This window comes from Trichechus manatus, unplaced genomic scaffold (genome assembly GCF_000243295.1).
Source record: "Trichechus manatus latirostris isolate Lorelei unplaced genomic scaffold, TriManLat1.0 scaffold00233, whole genome shotgun sequence".
NCBI classification, from domain to species: Eukaryota; Metazoa; Chordata; class Mammalia; order Sirenia; family Trichechidae; genus Trichechus; species Trichechus manatus.
In genome coordinates, this window is record NW_004444169.1 from 1,560,693 (window position 1) to 1,582,908 (window position 22,216).

A 22,216-nucleotide genomic window follows, 5' to 3' on the forward strand; every position below is an offset into this window, starting at 1 on the left:
TTAAAACTTACTATAAAGTGGATGTAGCCCAGGAACTATAGACAGAGAATGCTGAAGAGGAGGAGACTGAGCCTCACGATTTCTTATTGTTTGATTGATACAGAATCGCCACCGACCAACTGGGGATGATTGAGGAGCAGACTCATCTGTAGAAAAAAAATTTACACATTTACACATAAATAACATTTTTTTTTACCTTACTGACTAAGGAAACTAGTTTAAAACCCCATTTTATCTTGTGTCTCTATTTCTAACAGCACTAGGATGTGTAATTTATAATACCAGACCTCACAACCTGACAGATAGTCTAAAGATCTAAGCAAAAGATATCTTTAGAGTAGGATTTTAGATTTTACTGAAACACTGTATCAACAGCAATTAGAAGCAAGGCTTTTTTGAAAAAATGGAAATCACTTTTTCCATTAAAACCTGTATCTTCTGTTCTGTACCCTGATTACGGTGGTAATTACAGAAATCTGTGTAAGCATTAAAATTCACAAAACTGTTCACCAAAAAAAGCTCAATTTTGTTGTATGCTAAATTTAAAAAATAAAATAAACCCCTACGTCTTTACTCCTACTTTGTAAATTTACTCAAATAAGTAATTCTCTCTTATATTTTACCCTATTTTGTCAGCCAGAAACTTGTCCAGACCAGAAAAATAAGATACAGGACCCAGGCATACTAACACAGTCAAACTAAATTTCAGGGTAATGGTATCTGGTTCCATTACTCAGATACTATGTTTTGCCTTTTCATGTCAATATAATTCCTTGAGAGGCCTTCATTTGTCTATGGTCCTTCTCCCCCTCCTAGATACTCTTAATATATCCATGACCAGAGCTGAGAAGAACAGAGATATAAAGTAGTCAGGAAAGAAAACAGAACACCCCATTTTAGTCCCTGAAAGTTTATCCAGTATCTGATTTATAAAAACTTATCAGTGATGAGAGCAGGTTGAAGCATATCACTGGTGAAATGAAATCAAGATATGAATGACTGTTAAAACATGAGGCAAACTTAGAACATAATGATTTGAATTAGAAAGTTTCTGTCCCTCTCATATCAGAAAAAAAAATAATAACTTACCAGTTAACTTGAAACAGTCAAGCCGTTAAAACTCATAAGTACTATGACTGCTTTTCTGGTATCATACCATGCTCAGAAATAAGTTAATGAGATAAAGAATGAGCACTTAGAGGAAATTTGGAGAATAGTTTCTTATTTCTGGGTTATAAGGTCCTTGCAAAATGTGGGAAAACCTACGTTAACAATTTGTCAGATACCTTTATTGGCTAATATCTGTTCTAATCATGGTATGTAAATTAAAGTTTCCAAATGTCTTGCTTCAAAAGTCAAATGGCAAATTTTATGAAATATACTTACTGCTGGTTTGAGTGGATGCAGAAATTATCTGTACTTGTTCAGATGATCCTGTCTGAATTAAAAATGAATATATAAATAAAGAAGCTCCTGATACATATCAAAGAAGACCTATTTACTAAATAATTGCTGTTACTTGGTTACTGCTGGATTCCACGGTAATAGAGTCAACTCCAATGGCTCTTTCTGCAGCAGAGTGGACATGAAGGATCTCCTGGGCTTGACCTACGACAGCCCTCAATTCTTCTACAAATCTTTCTTTCTCAATTTCCAGCACAAAGTTATCTTCGACCTGCCAAAAAAGTAATTCTATTCATGAAAATGAAGTTAGTTTCTTCAAAATTGTAATACTATATCAATGATGACCACAATGAAGAAAAATATTAAAAAGGAATATTTAGCTTCAAATGCCACAACTGAGTTAACAGAGGTAAGTAATAAAATGCCACAGAATACATTAAATTATTGTTTCTATTTTGACATCACTGACACTTGTGAGATTGGCAATATCTATTATAGAAATCAGTATTTTTTAAAAAATCTAGTGTTGTATATATGGATTGGAAACCCTGGTGGTGTAGTGGTTAAGAGCTAAGGCTGCTAACCAGAGCTATGGCTGCTAATCAAAAGGTCAGTAGTTCGAATCCACCAGGCGCTCCTTGGAAACCCTTATGGGGCAGTTCTTCTCTGTCCTATAGGGTCACTATGAGTGGAAACTGACTTGACGGCAATGGGTTTGGTTTTAGATATATGGATTGTCATCTGAAGACCATAAGTGAGGCAATGTGTATGTTTAAAATTAGGAACTCTAAACTCAAAAGCTTTTAAATCACAAATCACAAAATGAAACATCTCCAAAGATGATAAAAAATGGTCCAGGACACCTTATATGAGGATTAAACATTCATGAGAAATATGAAAGAAGAGACAGTTCAGAAAATACTATGTTAAACATGAGGCAGAACTGACATAATGATTAACTTTTAAAATGTTTAATTCTGCCTGGCAAGGAATGCATACCTAAAGAAAATTGGCAGAAAGAAAAACATTATACACTCTCCCTGTCATCCTAGCCCAAACTCAACATAAAAAGAGAAAAATAATAACTTAAGCCTAACAATTCAAAGAGGGGCCCTGGTGGTGCAGTCGTTAAGCACCCAGTTGGTAACCAAAAAGTCTGTGGTTCAAATCTACCAGCTGCTCCTCGGAAGAAAGATGTGGCAGTCTCCTTCTACAGCCTTGGAAACCCTATAGGCAGTTTGAACAATTCAAAGAAAATATGAAAACTAAATAAAATGATGAACATAATTTGAGCAACTATATGCAAGATGTTAGAACAGTGGGTAACACATTAGACTCATCCGGGGAGCTTTACAAACTATTGAGGCTTAGGCCCCACCTCCATAGATTCTACTTTAATTAGAGAGCTCAAGAAATGGAATTATTTTTACAAGCTCTTCAGGTGATTTTAACACGCAGCCAGAATGAAGAACCACTGATCTAGATCATCTCTTAATGAACCCCCCTCCTTTATATTTTCCAGATAAATAAATTGAAGCCAGAGGAGATGTAGTAAGCTACCCTTGACCATAACCTCTTTAATCTGTACAAAATTAAAACACTAACAGAACACTAAAAAGAAGATGGCTCTGAATAAATAGGGGGAGAGTTAGGGTGAAAAAGAGGCAAAGAATGCTGAAGGGAAACACTTTTGGTTTTATTATACTTACCATATAGTCTGCAATATCTTCTGGAGCATCACCATCAACATCAAACTTAAAGGTGACCATCTTGTTATTGTGTGTCTCTAGCTGACACTCCACCATGTTGTCTCCAGAGGTCGACACCTGGGCACAAACATTTTACCAGTTTAAAAGTTAGTCATTGTCTTCTCCTTGTAAATTGTGCCGGGAACATCTAGACAAATCTGCTACAATATATGGGGGAAATGGTTTAAATGGTTCAGACTATAAAAAGATGGTTTTTCCCTTGGTGAAATACTACCTAAACAGTCATTCTATAACAAAGCTAAGAGGCTCAAATTACTTAGCAAAAAATAAGTTAGGAATGTGATCCTGCGTTAGTAGGAAAGACAACTGAACACAACTTTTTAAGAAAGGCAAAAAAGTTAAAAATAACTATAGCTATGGGCAATGAAAAGATCTAAATTCAGTCGTTCATTTTCAAAATTCTCTCAGCCCCACAAATGACTCTTTAAGGAAAAGAAGATGCACTATAATAGAAATATAAACTGGTCCAACCTTTCCAGAAAACAATTTAGCAACATATATTTAGAAACTTTAAAAATCTTCATATTCTCTCACCCACTAATTCCACTTAGAAATCTATCATAATAATCAAGGGACATATACAAAGATTTGTGTTCAAGGATATCTGCTGCAGAGAGAGAAAGAGAGTGAGAAAGTTAGAAAGAAAAGAAAGATTAGCAGAAAGAGACAGACAGAAAGAACCTATGTGAGGAATAACAGAATACTTCTATACAAGGGACTATCTAATGCAGCTATTTAAAATACCAAGTTATTGAAAAATTACTTTATGACACAGGAAAATGTATTTTATATATATACATATATAAAGTTTAAAAAAAGGCAGGATATAAAATTGTAAATAGGTTAAAACATCCATCCAAAATTGGTTAAACACATGGGCTTTAAAGTATGATCTGGGTTCAGATCTGACTATCATTTGCTAGACTTTAGGCAAATTATTTTACCTCTCTGAACTTCAGTATCCTCATTTGGACACAAGAGTATACTACAACTGACCATACAGGGTTACTGAAAAATTAAATGCATATCATTTTCAGTGCCTTTTCCTCTCCCAGTTACCACTGAGTTAATTCCGACACATGGCGACCAAACTCGTGTGTCAAGGTAACCTGTCAGAGTAGTGTTTTCAATAGCTGATTTTTTGGAACCAGATGGCCAGGCCTTTCTTCAAAGACACCTGTGGGTGGATATGAACCACCAACCTTTAAATTAGCAGCTGAGTACTTAAGCATTTGCACAACCCTGAGACTCCATTTGGGGTGCCTAGCACAGAAGAATTCAGTAAGTTTTTGCTACTATTATTAGTAAAATTATTACAATTTTAACCATGTAAAATGGTACAGATACATAAAAAAAAGAGATGAAAATAAACTAAAACATTAAGGGAGCTATCTCTGAGTGGTGGGATTACAAGTGATTTTTATTTTCTTGCTTGTATTTCTCCAAATTTAATAATTAACACATAATACTTTCAGGAATTTAATTTTAATTTTTTTATTGTACTTTACATGAAGGTTTACAGAGCAAACTAGTTTCTCACTAAACAATTAATACACATATTATTTTGTGACATTAGTTGTCAACCCCATGACATGTCAACACTCTCCCCTTCTCGACCTTGGGTTCCCCATTACCAGCTTTCCTGTCCCTTCCTACCTTCTCGTCCTTGCCCCTGGGCTGGTATGTACATATAGTCTCGTTTTCTTTTATGGGCCTGTCTAATCTTTGGCTAAAGGGTGAACCTCAGGAGTGACTTCATTACTGGGGGTCCGGGGGCCATACTCTTGGAGTTTCTCTAGTCTCTGTCAGACCAGTAAGTCTGCTCTTTTTTTTTTTTTTTTCTTTGTGAGTTAGAATTTTGTTCTATATTTTTCTCCAGCTCCGTCTGGGACCCTCTATTGTGATCGCTGTCAAAGCAGTCGGTGGTGGTAGCGAGGCACCATCTAGTTGTGTTGGACTCAGTCTAGTGGAGGCTGTGGTAGCTGTGGTCCATTAGTCCTTTGGACTAATCCTTCCCTTGAGTCTTTGGTTTTCTTCATTTTCTCTTGCTCCAGACAGTGTGAGACCAGATGGAGTATCTTAGATCGCCGCTCACAAGCTTTTAAGACTCCAGACGCTACGCAACAAAGCAGAACGTAGAACATTTTCTTTATAAATGATGTTATGCCAATTGAGCTAGATGTTCCCCAAGACCATGGTCCCCACAGATCTCAGCCCAGTAATCTGGGCCCTGAGGGAGTTTGGATGTGTCTATGCAGCTTCCATGATCTTGCCCAGGACAAGTTGTGCAGGCCTTCCCAGGACTGTGTAGTCTTACCCTTCATCAAAGTTACAATTTATCTGTTGTCTGTTTAGTGTTTTTCTCTCCCACCCCCGCCCTTGCAACCATCAAAGATTGTTTCTTTCTGTGTGTAAACCTTTTCATCAGTTTTTTATAGTAGTGGTCTCATACAGTATTTGTTCTTTTGTGATTGACTTATTTCACTCAGCATAATGCCCTCTAAATTCATTCAAGTTGTGAGATGCTTTGCAGATTCATCACTGTTCTTTATAACTGCAAAGTGTTTGATTGTGTGTACGTACCGTAGTTTGTTTATCCGTTCATCTGTTGATGGACACTTAGATTATTTCCATCTTTTTGCTATTGTGAACAATGCTACAATGAACATGGGTGTGCATATGTCTATTCATGTGACGACTCTTATTTCTCTAAGACACATTCCTAGGAGTGGGACTGCTGGATCGTATGGTATTTCTAGCTTTTTAAGGAAGCGCCATATCGTTTTCCAAAATGGCTGTACCATTTTGCATTCCCACCAGCAGTGCTAAGAAGTTCCAATCTCCCAGCAGCTTCTCCAACATTTGTTATTTTCTGTTTTTTTGATTCGTACCGGTAATGTCAGGGTGAGATGGTATCTCCTTGTAGTTTTGATTTGCATTTCTCTAATGGCTAGTGATCACGAGCATTTCCTCATGTATCTGTTAGCAGCTTGAATGTCTTCCTTGGTGAATTGTCTGTTCATATTCTTTGCCCATTTTTTAATTGAATTGTTTGCCTTTTTGTTGCAGAGGTGTTGGATTTTCCTGTAGCTTTTAGAGATTAGTTCTTTGTCGGATTTGTCATAGCCAAAATTTTTTTCCCAGTCTGTAGGTTCTCTTTTTACTCTTTTGATGAGAGTAAGTGTTTACTTTTTAGAAGATTCCACTTATCTAGCTTATATTCTAGTGTCTGTGTATTGTTAGTTATGGTTTGTATCTTGTTAATGCCGTGTATTAGGGTCTCTAGCATTGACCCTATTTTTTCTTCTATAATCTTTATAGTTTTTGGTTTTATATTTAGGTCTTTGATCCACTGTGAATTACTTTTTTTGTATGGTGTGAGGTATGGGTCCTGTTTCATTTTTTTGCAGATGGACATCCAGTTTTGCCAGTACCATTTGTTAAAAAGACTGTCTTTTCCCCGTTTGGTGGACTTTGGGCCTTTGCTGAAGATCAGGTGACCCGAGGTGAATGGATTTACATCAGGGTTCTCAATTCTGTTCCATTGATCAATGTGTCTGTTGTTGTACCAGTACCAGGTTGTTTTGACTACCATAGCTATATAGTAGGTTCTGAGGTTAGGTAGTGCGAGTCCTCCTACTTTACTAATCTACAATAGTGATTTACTTATCTGGGGCTTCTTCCCTTTCCATATAAAGTTAATGATTAGTTTTTCCACCTGTTTAAAGAACGCTGTTGGTATTTGGATCAGGACTGCACTGTATTTGTGGATTGCTTTGGGTAGAACTGACATGTTCACAATATTAAGTCCACCTATCCATAAGCATGGTATGTTTTTCCATTTATGTAGGTCTCTTTTGGTTTCCTGGAGTAGTGTTTTGCAGTTTTCTTTGTAAAGGTCTTCTACATCCCTGGTTAGATTCATTCCTGGTGGCGAAGTGGTTAACACCTCAGGGTGCTAACTAAAATGTCGGCAGTTCAAATTCACCAGGCACTCCTTGGAAATCGTATGGGGCAGTTCTACCCTGTCCTGTAGGGTAGTTATGAGTCAGAATCCAGTCGATGGCACACAAAAACAACAACATAAATGGTACTGTTTTCCTGATTTCCTTTTCATAGTTCTCTTTATTGGTGTAAAGGAATCCAACTGAATTTTTGTATGTTTATCTTGGATCCTGCTACTCTGCTGAATCTTTCTATTCATTTCAGTAGTCCTCTCGTGCAGTCTTTTTGGGTTTTCTATGTATAGTATCATATCATCTGCAAATAGGGACAGTTTTACTTCTTCCTTACCAATTTGGATGCTCTTTATTTCTTTTTCTTGCCTTATTGCTTTAGCTAGGACTTCCAGCACAATGTTAAACAGGAGTGGTCATAAAGGGCATTCTTGCCAAATTCTTGTTCTCAAGGGGAATGTTTTCAGCCTCTTTCCATTAAGAATTATATTGTCTGTTGGATTTGTAACAGAAGCCTTTTATTGTGTTGAGGAATTTCCCTTCTATACTTATTTTATTGAGTTTTTAACAGGAACGGGTGTTGGACTTTGTTGAATGCCTTTTCTGCGCTGATTGAGATGATGTGATTCTTTTATTTATGTGGCAGATTACGTTAACTGATTTTCTAATGGATTACGTTAACTGATTTTCTAATGTTGAACCATCCTTGCATACCTGGTATGAATACTACTTGGTCGTGGTGTATTATTTTTTTGATGTGATGCTGAATTCTATTGGCTAGAATTTTGTTGAGAATTTTTGCATCTATATCCATGAGAGATACTGCTCTGTAATTTTCTTTTTTTATGGTCTTTGCCTGGTTTTGGTATCAGGGTTATGCTTGCTTCACAGACTGAATTTGGAAGTATCCCTTCCATTTCTATGTTCTGAAATAGTCTGAGCAGTACTGGTCTAAGCTCTTCTCTGAATGTTCTGTAGAATTCTAGAGTGAAACCATCTGGGCCAGGGCTTTTTTTTTTTAATTTTACTTTAGATGAAGGTTTACAGAACAAACTACCTTCTCATTAAACAGTTAGTACACATATTGTTCTATGACATTGGTTAATAACCCCACGACATGTCAATGCTGTCCCTTCTAGACTTGGGTTCCCTATTACCAGCTTTCCTCTCCTCTCCTGCCTTCTAGTCCTTGTCCTTGGGTTGTTGTGCCCCATTAGTCTCATTTTGTTTTATGGGCCTGTCTAATCTTTGGCTGAAGGGTGAACCTCAGAAATGACTTCATTACTGAGCTAAAAGGGTGTCTGGAGGTCATACTCTCAGGGTTACTCCAGTCTCTGTCAGGCCAGTAAGTCTGGTCTTTTTTTGTGAGTTATAATTTTGTTCTACATTTTTCTCCAGCTCTGTCTGGGACCCTCTCTTGTGACCCTGGTCAGAGCAGTCATTGGTGGTAGCCGGGCATCATCTAGTTGTACTGGGCTCAGTCTGGTGGAGGCCATGGTAATTGAGTTCCATTAGTCCTTTGGACTAATCTTTCCCTCGTATCTTTAGTTTTCTCCCAAAGGGGTGAGACCAGTGGATTATCTCAGATGGTCGCTCACAGGCTTTTAAGACCCCATATGCTACTCACCAAAGTACAATGTAGAACATTTTCTTTATAAACTATGTTATGCCAAATGAACTAGATATTCTCGGAGACCATGGTCACCACAACGGGCCAGGGCTTTTTTTGTTGGGAGTTTTTTTTTTAATTATCTTTTCAATCTCTTCTCTTGTTATGGGTCTATTCAGATTTTCAACTTCAATTTGTGTTAGTCTGAGTAGGTAGTGTGTTTCTAGAAATTTGTCCATGTCCACTAGGTTTTCAAATTTGTTGGAGTATAGTTTTTCATATTATTCTGTTATGATCCTTTTTATTTCAGTTGAGTCTGTTGTAACATCCCCTATTTCATTTCTTATTTGGGTTATTTGTGTCCTCTCCTGTTTTTCTTTTGTCAGTTTGGCTAGTGGTGTGTCGATTTTGTTGATCCTTTCAAAAAACCAACTTTTGGTTTTGTTGATTCTTTCTATTGTTTTTCTTTTCTCTATTTATTTCTGCTCTGCTCTTTATTATTTCCTTTCTTCTGGTGGCTGTAGGCTTCTTTTGCTGTTCTCTTTCTGTCTGTTCTAGTTGTACAGCTAATGTTTTGATTTTGTCCGTTTCTTCTTCTTTGATGTGTGCATCTATTGTTATAAATTGACCTCTGATCACTGCCTTTGCTGTGTCTCAGAGGTTTTGGTATGATGTGTTTTCATTCTCATTTGATTCTAGGAATTTTTTGATTCCATCTTTGATTTCTTCTCTTACCCTGTGGTTTTGACGCAGTTTCCATGTAACTGATTTTTTTCCTTGCTCTTCCTGATATTAACTTCTACTTCAATGGCTTTGCAATCAGAGAAGATACTTTGTATTTTCTCAATGTTTTGGATTTTGCTTAGAGTTGCTTTGTGGTGTGGTCTGTTTTGGAGTGGTCTGTTTTGGAGAACATTCCACGTGTGTTGGAAAAGAATGTGTACTTTGCTGCTGTTGGGTGGAGTGTTCTATATACGTCTATGAGGTCAAGTTGGTTGATTGTGGCCTTTAGACCTTCTGTATTTTTGTTGAGTTTCTTTCTAGATGTTCTGTCCCTTACCAAGGATGGTGTGTTGAAATCTCCTACTATTATTGTGAAACTATCAATTTCTCTTTTCAGTGGTGTTAGAGTTTATTTTATGTATATTAGAGCACTGTCATTGTGTGTGTGTAGATATTTATTATAGTTATGTATTCCTGACAGATTGTCCATTTAATCATTATATAATGCTCTTCTTTGTCTTTTATGGTGGATTTTGTTTTAAAGTCTATTTTATCAGATATTAGTATTGCAAATCCTGCTTTTTTTGGTAGCTGTTTGCTTGATACATTTTTTTCCATTCTTTTATTTTTAATAAATCTATGTCTTTGTTTCTAAGGTGTGTCTCTTGTAGATAGCATATTGATGTGTTCTGTTTTTTTATCAGTTCTGCCACTCACTGTTTCTTTATGGGAGCATTTAAGCCATTTACGTTCAGTATGATTATTGATAGGTGTGAGTTTATTGCTGTCATTTGTAGTGCCTTTTTTTGTGGTACTGATGTTTTCTTTGTTCCTCTTACTCTTCTGTGCTGAATTCCTTTTGTTTGTGTAGTTTTTTCATTTGTGTAATTTTGTGTTTACTAAGACTTTATGTTTTTCTTCTTTATTTTGATGAGTAGGTTTATTAACTTTCTTTGTTGTTACCTTGAAATTTACCCCACCTTCCTATATTTAAACGAGTCTTTTGTTAACTGATAATGCCTTGAGTTCCTCTCCATTTAAAAGTTCTATACCTGCATCGTTTATTTCCTCTTTTATTGTTCTGATGTTGTTGTCATTCACAGATTGACGTCTCTGGTTCTCTGTTGTAAATCTTTTAGTTTCGTTTTATCCTGCAGAGTTCAGTATCTAGGTTGGTATCTGGCTGATGCTGTCTTATGCAGTAGATTCAGGTTGCTGTCTGATGTTGTTAGTTCTCTAACTGAAGGATACCCTTAAATAATTCTTGCAAGTTTGGTTTGGTTTTTTACATATTTCCTTAATTTGTGTTTATCTGGAAATGTCCTAATTTCATCATCATATTTGAGCGAGAGTTTTGCGGGATATATTATTCTTGGTTAGCAGTTCTTTTTCCTCAGGATTTTACACACATCATCCCATTGCCTTCTTGTCTGCATGTTTTCTGCCGAGTAATCAGAGCTTAGTCTTATTGTTTCCTGTTTGTAAGTGACTTTTCGTTTTTCTCAAGCTGCTCTAAGGATTCTTTCTTTGTCTTTGGCTTTAGCGAGTGTGATTATGATATGCCTTGGTGATTTTCTTTTGGGGTCTATCCTATATGGAGTTCGTTGAGCTTCCTGGATAGTCAGCTTTCCATCTTTCATGATATTAGGGAAGTTTTCTGTCAGCAAGTCTTCAAAGATTTTCTCTGTGCTTTCCATTTTCTCCCCCTGTTCTGGATCTGTGATTACTCGCAAATTTTTTCTTTTGATTGTATCCCACATGTTCTCAGGGTTTCATCATTTTTCTTTGTTCTTTTCTCTGATTTTTCCTCAAATGAAGTGGTATCCAAGGATTTGTCTTCAATTTCACTGATCCTATGTTTCATTGTTTCAAATTTGCTCCTAAAACCTTCCTGCACTGTCCATTTCTGAAATCTTGTTGTTTATCTTTTGGATTTCTAATTGCTGTTTTTGTATGATTGCTTGTTGTTTGTTTATTTTGACATTTTGTTCCTGTATTATTTGCCTGATTTCTTGTTCTGTCTGTCTTTTCCCTGATTTTGTCTGTATTTTCCTGATTTTGTTCATTTTTTCCATATTTTTGTCTGCATTTTCCTTCATCTGTTAGAGAATCCTGCATATTAGACTTATGAATTCCCTATTAGGTGGTTCCAGTGCCTTTGCCTGTAGCAGAAGGTCATCTGGTGTTTTATTTTGGTTGTTTTCTGGAGCCAGCCTCTCCTTTTTTTAATATGTTTTGATAATGTATGCTGTCTCCAGGACATTCAAGAATTACTTTTTTCGTTTATTTATTGTAGATTTGATTGCTTCATCCTGCTTTTTGTTTTATTTGGTTATGTCTAGGCAGGTAGGCTGGGTGTGTTTTGTTGCTTGTTTGCCTGTGGGCATGATAATTAATCACGAATTTGTCCAAAAGGGCAGGGCTGGACACTCAGCTGTGGTGCAGCAGGGTGGGTCCAAGAGGGGTGGAGGGGCAGGGATGGCTAATTTGCAGCACAAGCTGGGGACGACAGGGTGGGGCTTGGGGGTAGTGCAGGGTAGGGTCAGAGGTGTGGCACTTGGCACACGGTGCAGACAGGAAGGAGGGAAAGGAGAGAGCTAAGTGGGTGGGTGAAAGAAGAGAAAGAATAGAGATAAATAAGGGTAAAAAAAGTGAAAAGGAAAGCAAAAATGAAGTAGAAAAAAATAAATTTTAAAACAGTAAATAAAATGGCAGTGTGGTAGGATTTGGCTGGTGTGGGCGGGGCAGACCTGGCTAGGCCATGTGCTGGTGGTTCTCTAGCTGAGCGGTGTGGCTCAGCCTGCAGAGAAGCGGCGTGGATGGCTCCCAGGGCTAGATGGGCAGAAGAAAGGAAAGGGGAAAGAGAGGGAAGAAACCAACAATGAAAGAAACAAAAAAAAATTTAAAAAGAATAAAAATTAAAAACAACTACAAAAAAAAAACATGGTGGTGGGGGCACTAGCCATTGGAAGCAGGGCAGAATTGGGGTGGCAGTGAGGTGATAGCTCTCTCACCAGGTGGCACAGCACGCCCTGTCAGGAAGGGGTGGAGGCAATGAAAGGCCTAGGTGGGAGGGAGAAGGAAAAGGAGAAGGGGAAAGGTAAAGAAAAATATAAAATATGGCACTCAGGCAGCTGGCCTGTGGGGGTGGCGCAGACCCAGGGGGCCATGTTCCAGAGGCTCTCCAGCTGAGCAGTATAGTACTGCCCACCAACAATTTAGGGGTGGTGCACGGGGCTAGATGGATGAGTGAAAGGAAAGGAAGGAAGGGAGAGAAAGAGAAGAAACAATAACCAAGAAAAAAAAACAGAAAAAAGCCCAAAAAACCCAAACAAATAATAAATAAATAAAATGGCACTGAGGGAGACAGCGACCTGGTGAGGCCATGTGCGGTGACTCTCCAACCAAGTTGTGCAGCACAGCCCCTCCAGAAGGGGCAGAGGTGGTACAAAAGGCTGAGTGGTTGGGAGGAAGGAAAGGAGAGAGAGAGAAGAAAGAGAAAAGAAGAAAAAACAAAGAACAAAGCAAACAAACTAAAAAATCACAGCCCGTCAAGAAGGGGCGGGGATGGCACACGGGGCTAGCTGGGCAGGAGAAAGAAAAGGGAGGAAGGGAGAGAGATAAAAGCAACAACAGCAACAACAAAATCTAAAAACAAACAAATAAAAATACAAAACAAAACAAACAGACAAAAAGAATGGTGCTGAAGGGGCCGGCTGGTGAGGGCAGGGCAGACCCCGGGGGCAGTGAGCTAGTGTCTCTCCGGTCCAGCAACTGTGGCCCATTGGCAAGCAGCAGAGGTCACATAGAGGGAAGAAGGATGGGGGGTGGGAAAACGTGTATCCCTGGTTACTGTGTGCTCTGTCTCCTGCTGGGAGCTCCGTGAAGTTGCCTTTCCGTACTCCCTGTCTGAGTTCTTTGGCGGCTGTAGCCCAAGATGGCAAATCTGGGTGGTAGTGAGCTGGTATCTCTCCAGCCAAGCAACCGTGGACCATTGGCAAGTGGCGGAGGCTTCATACAGGGAAGAAGGGTGTGAGGTGGGAAAGTGTGTATCCCTGGTTACCAGGTGCTCTGTCTTCTTTTGGGAGCTCTATGAATTTGCCTTCCTGTACTCCCTTGTCTAAGTTCTTTGGTGGCTATATCCCAAGAAGGTGAATCTGGCTACGTTAGCTGGTAGGGGGTCTCTACTCTGTACCTCTCCTCATTCTCTGTTAGTTTCTTAGCCCATTCGGTGCTTGATAGAGTTCTTTATTCCTTTATTTGCTACTCAGGGTTCCAAGATTGACATTTGTATCTGTTTCACTAGGTTTTTCCAGTCTTTGCTGCAGAGGGACAGCGTGGTACTGCTGTATATAGCACCATGCTGGCTCCGCCTCAAAGAGTTTTGTTTTTTTTTTTGTTTGTTTTTTTTACTGGGGGAAAAGTTACTTTAGAGAGGGTTCACAATATTCTATATCCACTTCCTCAGCAACGTCACCCCTCCTCAACCCACCAGACCTCTACATGCATTCTTAATGAAACCATATTTACATACTGACCTGAAGAACAATAAGCTGGAATTTAGTCCCTTTCTCTGGTCGGGGACAAGAAGCTCTTCTCTGTTTAATCCGATCTTGCTTGCCATTTCCACTTGGGTTATCAGGGCTATTAGTGTTTTCCTTCATAGCTGCTACATCATGATTCAAGCTAGTAATGAAAAAAAAGTAACAGCTATTCAACTTCTCAGAGCAGACAATATCCTGTAATTCTCAAAGCCCAATATTTACCCCAAATCAGAGTTAACATCTGAAATTCCTTAATGGCTAAAATCATTCCAATCCTGATATAGTATTAAAGTCTAAGGAAAACTCATAATTATAAAATCATAAATAATAAATTCAAGGAAAATGTATTGGTGGTTCAGTGGTAGAATTCTTGCCTTCCATGCAGGAGATTCAGGTTCAGTTCCTGGCCAATGCACTTCATGTGCAGCCACCATCCATCTGTCAGTGGAGACTTGCATGTTCCTATAATACTGAACAGGTTTCAGTGGAGGTTTCAGACTAAGATGGACTAGGAAGAAAAGCCTGGCAATCTACTTCCAAAAATCAGCCAATGAAAACTCTATGGATCACAACAGTCCGATCTGCAACCAATCACAGAGATGGCACAGGACTGAGCAACATTTTTGTCTCAATGTGTGTGGGGTCACCATGAGTTGGGAATGGACTTGACAGCAGCCAACGACAATATCTTTTAAAAAGTTCTGACTGCACAACCCTGTGAATATACTAAAAGCCACTGAATTGTACACTTTAATGGGGTGAATTGCAGGTTATGTGAATTATATCTTAATGCTGTTGGCTGCTGTCAAGTTGACTCCAACTCGTGCCGGCCTCATGTACAACAGAACAAAATATTGCCCAGTCCTGCATCATTCTCACATCTGCCAACCTGTTTGAGTCCATTGTTGCAGCTATTGTATTGTGCTAATCTTTCCCACTGAGGGTCTCCCACACCTTCATTGTCCCTCTAGGTTACCAAACATGATGTCCTCCAGCGATTGATCCCTCCTGATGATGTTTCCAAAGCAAGCAAGTCAGATAATGTTCTCTTGTGATTCATGAGATTTTCATTGGCTAATTTTTGGAAGTAGATTTCCAAGCCTATCTTCTAAATCTTTCTTAGTCTGGAAACTCCGCAGAAACCTGTCCACCATGGGTGACCCTGCTGGTATTTGAAATGCTGGTGGTATAGCTTCCAACACCATAAGAAAACACAAGCCACCAGAGTACAACAAACTGACAGATGAGTGGTGGATATCTCAATACTTATTGCATTTATTTGGCAGATACCTTCTCACAGTGGTAGGATTGCCAGGGATGTACCTCTGTGAAACCTTTTATTACGGGGTGCTCTATATCAATTTTGTTTTGAGGTTCCTTCATTAATATGTTCAAATAAAATTTCTAAAAGCCAATTCTAACTTAAAATATATCCGTTTATATAACAATTTCAACATAGGATAGACAGAGCAAGTGTGAGACATAGAAACAGTGTAGGAGGCAGAACAAGAAATGAAAATAAATGATGTGAAAATAGTTCAACATAATTAATTCTAACTACTCAGAAATCAATAGAAAAATGACGATCCCCCCAAGTAAACATAGTTCACTAAAGAAAAAGTACAAACTAACAATAAGCACTTGATAAAATGCTGAAAAGCAAAAGGCCTGCAGGATAAAACAGAATTAGGGAATTTTTCACCTAGTAAATAAAATATATTTATTATATTTAAATATTTATATTTCCAGTGGGAGGACAGACACTTTTGGGGTGAGTGAATTAGATCAACTTTCTAGACAGAAATGTAGTATATTTATTATACTTTAACATACCCTTTACCGATCAACTCTATTTCTAGAAAGTTATCCTACAGAAACACCAATACAAATACATGAAGACATACGCACAAAGATGACATTCATATTAAACAAGATTTTTATAAGAGTCAGGCCTACTGCATGCCAAGTTCTGTGTACAGTACTTTATCATCATTTAATGCTCATAACCGCTAAATCAGTGTACTACTGCTAGTATTCAGTTTACAGATAGTAAAACTGAGATTTAAAGAAGAAGAACATGCTCAAGGTCATTCTGCATGCGATCAGCAAAGCTGGGATACAAATCCTGTTCATGCTTGCAGACATTATTTGCAATAGCAAAAATTGTAACCAGGTCCAAGTTCATTAACTGGAGGTGGATGAAACAAATTATGGTTCATCTAGACAAAGCAATAGTAGCTAGCTGAAAAAGTGAAGTAGATTTGTATATACTATAAAGATCAACATGATACATAAAACAAAAAAGCAAGATAAATGCTAATCTCATTTTTGTTTAAAAAAATAATAAACTGAGAAATATGATTAAAAAAATAATTCTAACTAGTTATATTTCATAGGTTCAAATCAATATGATTATCAAAGGACAGAATAACTTTTAGTTTATCTGGGTCAAAGGTATTTTTTAGCTCTTTCTCTAATAAGCTTGAGATACTTCAATAAATACAAAACTTTACCAATAGAATACATCTGAAATTTAAATTATAAAATTGGTAAGCACCAAACTAGTATCATTTAAATTAATTTTTAGGTAAGCCCTTTCTCCTAAAAATTACTCATGAAATATCTGCATAAAGATAGACAAGAAGAGATAAAAATAACTCCTAATTTTTTTTCTATGTCCATGTGAAAAAGGATTTGCATAAACACAAGTAGTGGAATAAGATATGTTAATACTGCCCTTGGAGTTTTTAACATGCAGAGAAATGGCAGTATCAAATAACCTTCCTCAGAATATAAAAGAAACATAATTCTAGCTAATAGGGCTGTATCATTCACATTCAAAGTTACCTTAAAACACTAGTTTCATGTTTGGGACAAGACGGCAGAAACACATATCTCCCTGCTCCTCCTGCCTAAGTACAACTTAAAATTCTGAAAAAAAATAATACAGTATACAATCACAGGAGAGCTCTGAAGGGTGAAAAGATGAAAGCAGACTGCCTAGGGACACCCAGGACTTAAGGAAAAACATTGCAGCTTGGTGTCTCCTGATAATCTGCCCAGCAACAGAAGGCAATCCAGGTGCAGCATCTCCGGATCCCCTACCCCAGCAGCACTGAGGGCCTGAGACCAGGCCTGGGGAAGTACTGTCTCTGCCCCTTGACCAAGCATCTCCCATCCTGAACCTAGTGGAAAGAGACCCAGAGAAGTACATTCTGCCCTCGACAGGCAGCATCACAGGGAGCCCCAGGGTCTCAGGTGAATGAAGCAGACTGGAAGTGCACTATAAAGGCTCTGAAAAAAATTGTCATTAGAAAAAGAGCCCACAAAAGTAGGTCAGGATCTATGTATCTAAACAGGTGACTGCCTGCGAAAACACAAGATTTAAATAGGATCCAGAGTCTACTAACATAATATCCAAAATGTCCAGAAGGCAATCTAAAATCCCTTGTCATATCCCAGACCAGGAAAATCACAACTTAAATGAGAAAAGACAATCAACGGATGCCAACACCAACATAAGTCAGATATTGGAATTATCTTACAAGGATATTAAAGCAGCCATAATCAAAACGTTTCAATGAGCAATTAGAAATTCCTTTAAAAAATTGAAAAAAATAGAAAATCTCCATGAAAGAAACAGAAGAAATAAAAAAGAACCAAGTGGAAATTACAGAACTGAAAAAATACAATAAAAGAAATAAACTCACTGAAACAGAGGAATCAGTGAACCTGAACACAGAACAGAAATTATCCAATCTGAACAACATAGAGAAAAATACTAGTTTATAAATACCAAATAATACCACAATTATATATATAGTTATAATATGTTTCCTTAAATTAGTTTAAATTTTACTCTACATTATATAATTTCTTACTTCTTATTTAATCTGTATTAGCTTTTCTTAGAAAAGAATAGCATAAAGAGAACAAAAAAAAATAATCTCACAATCCATATGATCACTATTGACATAAAAAAGTAAAAATAACACCTACAATTTTTATTAAACATACACACAAATACAAACACAGAGAAGCTTCTGTGGTCAAGACACACCAAGATCCTAATGAATGCACACACTTAATCATATGCTCATTGTTCTCATGGTATTAATTTAAAGATACTTACCTATGAACTAAATCCGATTTTAGAAGAGTTGACTGTTGTTCAACTCCAACTGGCTGGGATACAGGCTGTAAATAGTATAAAAATAAAACTTGTCAATGGTAACAGTAAATTTCAAAATAGAGATGCAATTTGCTATTTTAGAAAACATGATTGTTACATTTGATGTTTTGGTTATCTCAAAACTAGGTAGAATATCTATATTATTGTCTATAGGTCTATATCAATCCTATTAGTGATGTTACTACCAAAGATACAGAAAAATAAAATGTACACTTCATCATCAATGTTTTTATTAAAAAAGATAGTATTGTTTTATGCACTTTAGTTTCCATTGTTTTCAATGGCATACAGTACTATTCATCTTCCAGTCCTAACTGTAAAACTACTACTAAAAAGAAGAGTTGCTTCTATTACACAAGAAGATAAATCAAGGAATCATTTTAATGCACTGTGTGGTATATATGTCTCTCTCTTGCTCCTTTTAAACAGTATCTTTTCACTAAACTACTGCTAATTATTCTTTTGAGACATTAATATCCAGCAGCGCAACACTGGCAACTGAGGGACAAGTTTAAACCTACTAAGGAGGCAAATACCAACACTCTTGAAAAAAAGTTTTAAACACTATTCTATGCACAGTTATTGGTAACAGCATAGAGTGATCTTAAAATGCAAATCTGAAAGTCTTGAGCAAGACTGCAACACGAGCAGCTGATGCTCCCATCCCCGCCCACACCCTCCAAGCAAGCAAAAACTGGAAGAACAAACTTTGTCAGAACTCTGGAAACTATTAAGAAATTACAGCAACTAAACAACTGATAAAGCAAGAAAAAGGCAACAAATAAATGGTAGGAAAGCGTTGGTTTTCTACATGCCATACCCAACACCCTCCATGACTTGGCATGGCAATCTTAAAGCAGAAATGGCCAGAACTCCCAGAGAGGGAGCCTGGTCTCTGGCTCTAGATGGAGCAGAGCAAACATTATTTGCAAATTATTGTGTGTGTCTGTTCTAACTTGTCTGGGGGCTACCTGAAGGTGCTCATCTCAATTTGGCCTATACTGAAGCTTATGCAGGGCACAGAGGTAGCAGGAAACCACTGTCATTGCCTGTAGCTGGCTGAAGCTAAAGAGTGTCATTAAGACATACAATAGGTGCCTAAAGACTGGAAGGACAGGTCAGAGAGTCTCTTTTGGAAATGAAGGCTTTCAAAAGCATATGAAAGAATTAAGAAAGGCAGACACATGCTCAGGGCAAGACACATGCTCAGAAATTACCTGAGAAGACTCTACACTTTCACCTCGGGCTGATCTCTATGTACAGTGCCAGCCTGGCTAAATATTGAAGTTGTTGCCAGGTACAGAACTATTTTGCAAAGACAGAAAAGATTTTCTTCTTTTTTTACCCTTGGCATTAAACAAAATCTATCAAGACACTAGCTGAATACAAATTAAGAAACAGGGACTTCAGGGTCCACAAATGTCCAAGAAGGCAGTCACTGTGAAAAAAGTTAGTGGAAGTCACTAAACAAATGGACTACTACAGCCATCAACAATTAAAAACAAAAACGAACAAAACACAAAAGCAAGCAAAATCTGGGGAAGGGGAAGAATTTGATTTCCAGAGCTGGCATGTTAAAATAGTCAAATGTCCCAGTTTCAAGAAAAAATTACAAGACATACAAAGAAACAGGAAAGAAAGACCCATTCAAAAGGACAAAATAAAGAAACTGAAACCATCCCTGGGAAAGCCCACTTAATGGATATAGGAGACAAAATCATTAAAACAACAGTAAAAGCTAAAGGAAAACATGGACAAAGAACTCAAGGAAATCGGGGAAAAAACACAAGAACAAAATGAGAATACCAATATAAATATAAAAATTATACAATGGAACCAAATAGAAATACTGGAGCTGAAAAGTACAATAACTGAAATGAAAAACTGACTAAGGGGTGCAGTAGAAGATTTGATCCAGCAGAAGAAAAAAATCAGCAAACGTGAAGACAGGACAACTGAAATTATCAAGTCAAAGGAGCAAAAAGAAGAAAGAATTAAGAAAAGGAAACAGAGACTAAGGGTCTTGTGGGAAATCATCAAAGGAACCAAAATACACATTATGCAAGTCCCAGAAGGAGAAGAGGCAGAGAAAGGAGAAGAAAGAATTTCTAAAGAAATAATGGCTTAAAAGTTCCAAATTTGACAAAAGACATGAATCAACACATACAAGAAGCTCAATGAACCCCAAGTAGGAAAAACTCCAAAATATCCACATTGAGACACTTTATAACCAAACTCTCAAAACAAAGATAAAGAGAGAATCTTGAAAGCAGCAAGAGAGAAGGGAATCATCACATACAAGGGAGTCTCAATAAGATTCGATGCCAATTTCTCCTCAGAAACCAGGGAGACCAGAAGGCAGTGACAAGACATATTGAAAGTACTGAAATATATTTAAAGACATATTTAAAGTGTCAACCGTGACATTTGTATCCAACAAAACTGTTCCTCAAAAATGATGGTGAAATTAAGAGATTCTCAGATAAACAAAAGTTGGGTGAGTTCGTAACCATAAGATCAGTCTTACAAGAAATGCTAAAACGAGTCCTTTAGGTTGAAATGAAAGGACATCACACAGTAGCTAGAAGCTGCATGAAGAAAAAAATGATTGCCAGAAAAGGAAATTTTATGGGTAAATACAAGGCCAGTTTTATGGTATTTCTGTACATAAGAAATAATTATAGATTTATGTTATTGGGCACACGATGTATAAAGATGTAATTTGTGACAACAAAAAACAAAAAAGGGGGAGGAGTGGTACAGCAACAGATTTCGTGTCTGTTATTGAAGTTAAGTTGGTATCAATTTAAACTCGGTTGTCATAAATGAAGGAGACTTGGTGGCACACTGGTTAAAGCACTCAGCTGCTAACAGAAAGGTCAGTGGTTCAAACTCACCAGTGGCTCCATGGGAGAAAGGTGTGGCAGTCAGCTTCCATAAAGATTTACATCCTTGGAAACCTTATGGGGCAGCTCTACTCTGTACTATAGGGTCACTATGAGTCAAATCGACTTGATGGCAATGGGTTTTTACTTTTGTCATAAATGTAAGATGTTAAAAGAAATCCCCATAGCAACCACAAAGAAAATATTTTTTAAAAAATATGCAAGTGTAAACAAGAAAGGAATAAAAATGGTTCAGTACAAAAAAATCAACTAAAGCACAAAATATTGAAGGAAACAAGGGACAAACATAATATATGTAAATATCAAACCAAATCAAACCCGTTGTCGTCGAGTCGATCCTCATTCATAGTGACCCTATAGGACAGAGTAGAACTGCCCCATAGGGTTTCCAAGGAGCAGCTGGTGGATTTGAACTGCTGACTTTTGGGTTAGCAGCCAAGCTCTTAACCACTGTGCCACCAGAGCTCCGTGCGTACGTGTGTGTGTGTGTGTGTGTGTGTGTGTGTGTGTGTGTGTATCTCACACAGAAAACAAATAGAAAAAGCAGAATATCAGCAACTATTTAAATGAAAATGGTTTAAACTGTCTAATCAAATGGCAAAAATTAGCAAAATGGATTAAAAAAATGTACAACCCAACTACATGATGTCTACAAGAGACCCACTTTAGATGCAAACACACGAATAAGTTGAAAGTGAAAGGATGGGAAAAAACATTCCATGTAAATAGTAACTAAAAGAGAGCTGGGATGGCTACATTATTACCAGACAAAATAGAGTTTAGGTTAAACTGTGTTACAAGAGACAAAAAAGGACATTATATAATGATATATAATGATAAAAAGGTCAATTCACTACGAAGATATTATCCTTTCACCATACTTATTCAATCTGTATGCTGAACAAATAATCCGAGAAGCTGGACTATATGAAAAAGAATGGGGCTCAGGATTGGAGGAAGACTCATTAATAACCTGTGTTATGCAGATGACACAACCTTGCTTGTTGAAAGTGAAGACGACTTGAAGCACTTACTGATGAAGATCAAAGACTACAGCCTTCAGTATGGATTACACCTCAACATAAAGAAAAGTCCTCACAACTGGACCAATAA

General features: G+C 37.4%; 1 protein-coding gene across 1 annotated transcript in view; it reads right to left on the minus strand.

Annotated features, from left to right (window-relative positions):
* WNK3 (WNK lysine deficient protein kinase 3) overlaps positions 1 to 22,216 on the minus strand; it is a 312,303-nt gene that overhangs the window by 60,538 nt on the left and 229,549 nt on the right. Inside the window, exons 12-17 of the mRNA XM_004389125.2 lie at positions 18,138 to 18,202; positions 14,000 to 14,147; positions 3,114 to 3,230; positions 1,520 to 1,675; positions 1,387 to 1,438; positions 12 to 146 (exon numbers count right to left, since the gene is read on the minus strand). Coding sequence (XP_004389182.1) covers positions 12 to 146; positions 1,387 to 1,438; positions 1,520 to 1,675; positions 3,114 to 3,230; positions 14,000 to 14,147; positions 18,138 to 18,202 — 673 coding nt within the window. The remainder of the gene's footprint in view (positions 1 to 11; positions 147 to 1,386; positions 1,439 to 1,519; positions 1,676 to 3,113; positions 3,231 to 13,999; positions 14,148 to 18,137; positions 18,203 to 22,216) is intronic.